This window comes from Pinus tabuliformis, chromosome 7, assembly GCF_031772625.1.
Source record: "Pinus tabuliformis cultivar Carrire ecotype Pingquan chromosome 7, CPIR1, whole genome shotgun sequence".
In the NCBI taxonomy this organism is placed as follows: Eukaryota; Viridiplantae; Streptophyta; class Pinopsida; order Pinales; family Pinaceae; genus Pinus; species Pinus tabuliformis.
Genome location: NC_142293.1, coordinates 324,713,745 through 324,716,687, shown reverse-complemented (window position 1 = coordinate 324,716,687; position 2,943 = coordinate 324,713,745). Strand labels below are relative to the sequence as shown.

Genomic DNA, 2,943 nt, shown 5'->3' with positions numbered 1-2,943 from the left:
CTTTGGGAGAAGTATAAAAAGGCTTCAATGGGAAGGCCTAAGGGAGGAGAGAAGAGAGAGAAAGGTTATTATGCTGAGATTTCCCTGACTAGGTCTAAAGATCCTTGTGCCTCCTACACTTCCCACATTTGTACAGGAAACCCTTGTTTCCTTGTGTGTTGATGTTCATCCACTACCTGTGACATCATGGAGTAAGTCATGGAAGGAGTTTGTTAAAGGCTTGAGGCTGGATGAATCTAGAAGAAGGCTTTTCTTGGAGCCTGCGAAAGGACGACTCAGGTGAAATTATTCCTTTTCTGTACTTTATTTGTCTTTAATAAAATAAACACATGCCTTGGTTCCTGATATAAATCTTCTTCATGTTTATGATATTCATGTTATAAATAAATGTAGTTAGTTATGAAATTTAAACAACCTTTCTTTATAACATGAATATCATAAACATGAGGAAGATTTATATCAGGAACCAAGACATGTGTGTCTTTTATTATAGACAAATAAAGTATAGAAAAGGAATAATTTCACCTGAGTCGTCCTTTCGCAGGCTCCAAGCAAAGCCTTCTTCCGGATTCGTCCAGCCTCAAGCCTTTAATAAACTCCTTCCATGACTTATTCCATGATGTCACAAGTAGTGGATGAACATCAACACACAAGGAAACAAGGGTTTCCTGTACAAATGTGGGAAGTGCAGGAGGCACAAGGATCTTCAGACCTGGTCAGGGAAATCTCAGCATAATAACATTTCTCTCTCTTCTCTCCTCCCTTAGGCCTTCCCATTGAAGCCTTTTTATACTTCTCCCAAAGTAGTTTTTTAGTTGGGAGTTGGTTGGGAACAGTTGGGCCACGGGCACTAACAGGTGATCAGAAGGTAAAACCCGCAATCTCTGACCAAAATTAAGGAGTTTTATATTTTTTTAAGTGTTTTAATACATATACGCGGGTTGGGTATATGCCTACCCGCTTATGCACGCGTTTAACTCAGGGAAATGTTGCGTATAAGGGATAAAACACTATTTTTAAAATTTTTGGACTAGGTTTGGAAGGAGGGGTTGCCCTAGGCCATGAGTGTAGCATCACAAACCATAAGAGTGAGATTTGGAACTATAACACCCAGGATCCATTTCCATGACGCAAATCTAATCTGGAGGTGTGGAGATCGATTTCCATGATGCAAATCTACATTAGTTTGCCTCAAAGAGGAATAAATTCTGTCTGGTAAGTTCATAAATTTCTAAGCATTTTCTTTTGGCAATTATGTTGATTTGATTCCTCTGCAATAACACAAATTTGGGTGTAATTAGTTTTTAGCAATAAAAATCCAAGAAACCCTCCCGCAAATCCAAGCAACCCTCTTGCAAGAGAGAAGGTTCTTGAGACAACTTATCCGCCTCATCGCCCAAAGTAGTGCAACTTTGTCTGGGTCATTTCCTATTGATTCCAAGTCTTCCCTCACCACTGCCACCACCACCACCAAAGTTGTGATCGAAATCTGGTCCTCCGCGAGCAGAGCATGAAATTATAAAACAATGCTGATGACTACGACCTCTACAGTCTTGACAGCGAGCATGTCGTCTGTAAGATGGTCGATTTGCGTTACCAGCTGGTTGAATGGGAACAAAATATCAAGTCTTTCAGCTTCCTCTGTTAATATCGCCGCAATTTGGCGAACAACTTCTTTCTTCTTGTTGATCCTTGTCATCTTCAAATGCGGAGGTCCCCGGGCCGACAGCTTAGAGGCTGCAAAAGCGGTATCCACTGCGTTGCCTCCCAGGTGTCCAAATCGATTATGTACCACCTTTTCCATGGACTCCAGAATCGTCAGATGCACTGCGTTGAAAGAAAATTTTATATAGGGAAATAGAGTGAAAAACACCTGGAGGGCGGACACTAAATCAGCCATGGAAGGCTGCAAGTGCATGGAATTGAGAGCCTTGTATAGGCCTGAACACGACGTGGTGATCCGAACAACCAATCCTTTCATGAAATAAGTGGCAAGACACAAGATGGGATACACAGCCACACATGCCATAACCGATATCTGCTCCAAAGACAGTTTCGTCTGCTTCATATTCATACTTGGCATAGGCAAGCAATAGCTGGATGAGACACAACCCCTACTCCTCCCACTTGAGCTATTCCAGCCACCAATTACCTGTGTCTTGGGTGATTAAGATGGCACTGCGTACGGAAGCTAGAGAGAGTTGAGAGAAAGATTGCAATGGCGCACCAACACCAGCACCGACAATAGCACTAGCATTAGCATTAGGCGGAGTAGCCGATGATCCTTAAATCATCCTTGACATGTCGTCGATCACTCCTTGCCTGCAACAGATTTAAAGCCTTTGTTCATGGATTGAACCAGATTTAAAGCCCTTGTTCACTTACTCTATTGTTCCCAAGTCTTCTTGTAGTCTCTTATAGACAACTATTCCATCAAAAACATCAACCAGACATACATCTTACTTATCCTGTGATTTTAAAAATCACATTTCTTACAATGGATCTAAAAAACCTCTACAAAATACCACCATCGGTACCGAAATACAAGTTAAATACAAATTTCTTTTTGTAACTGAAACGAGGATTCCTCTTCTGAATTCAAGTTAAGTTAAGAAATCCTCTTGCAAGAAAGAAGCTTATTTAGACAAATTATCCTCTTGTGTCTTGAATTCATGGTATACATGTGAAAATGAAGCAATTTCAAATTTCAAAACATGCTAATATCTCTTGGTCAATCTTCATAATTGGGAGTAGACTCTTCCATCTCCATGGACCTGAATTTTTTTCAGTCCTCTTTCCTCTGCATTTTTCAACAAAAGCCAAGGGGTACGTAATTCAAGTCGATTGTTTGAACCTTGGCCAATAGCATACATCAGCTTAAGGTAGTTCATAGAGTCAAAACAACCTATGCTCCACATATACCAAGGTTTCCTTGACTTTCTT

General features: G+C 40.7%; 1 protein-coding gene across 1 annotated transcript; it reads right to left on the bottom strand.

Moving 5' to 3' along the window:
- Nucleotides 1–1,516: 1,516 nt before the first annotated feature.
- LOC149247237 (scarecrow-like protein 3) lies at nt 1,517–2,068 on the bottom strand. Its single transcript, XM_089443661.1, has one exon. It carries the CDS (start codon nt 2,066–2,068, stop codon nt 1,517–1,519), a length of 552 nt encoding a protein of 183 aa, XP_089299787.1.
- Nucleotides 2,069–2,943: the final 875 nt, after the last annotated feature.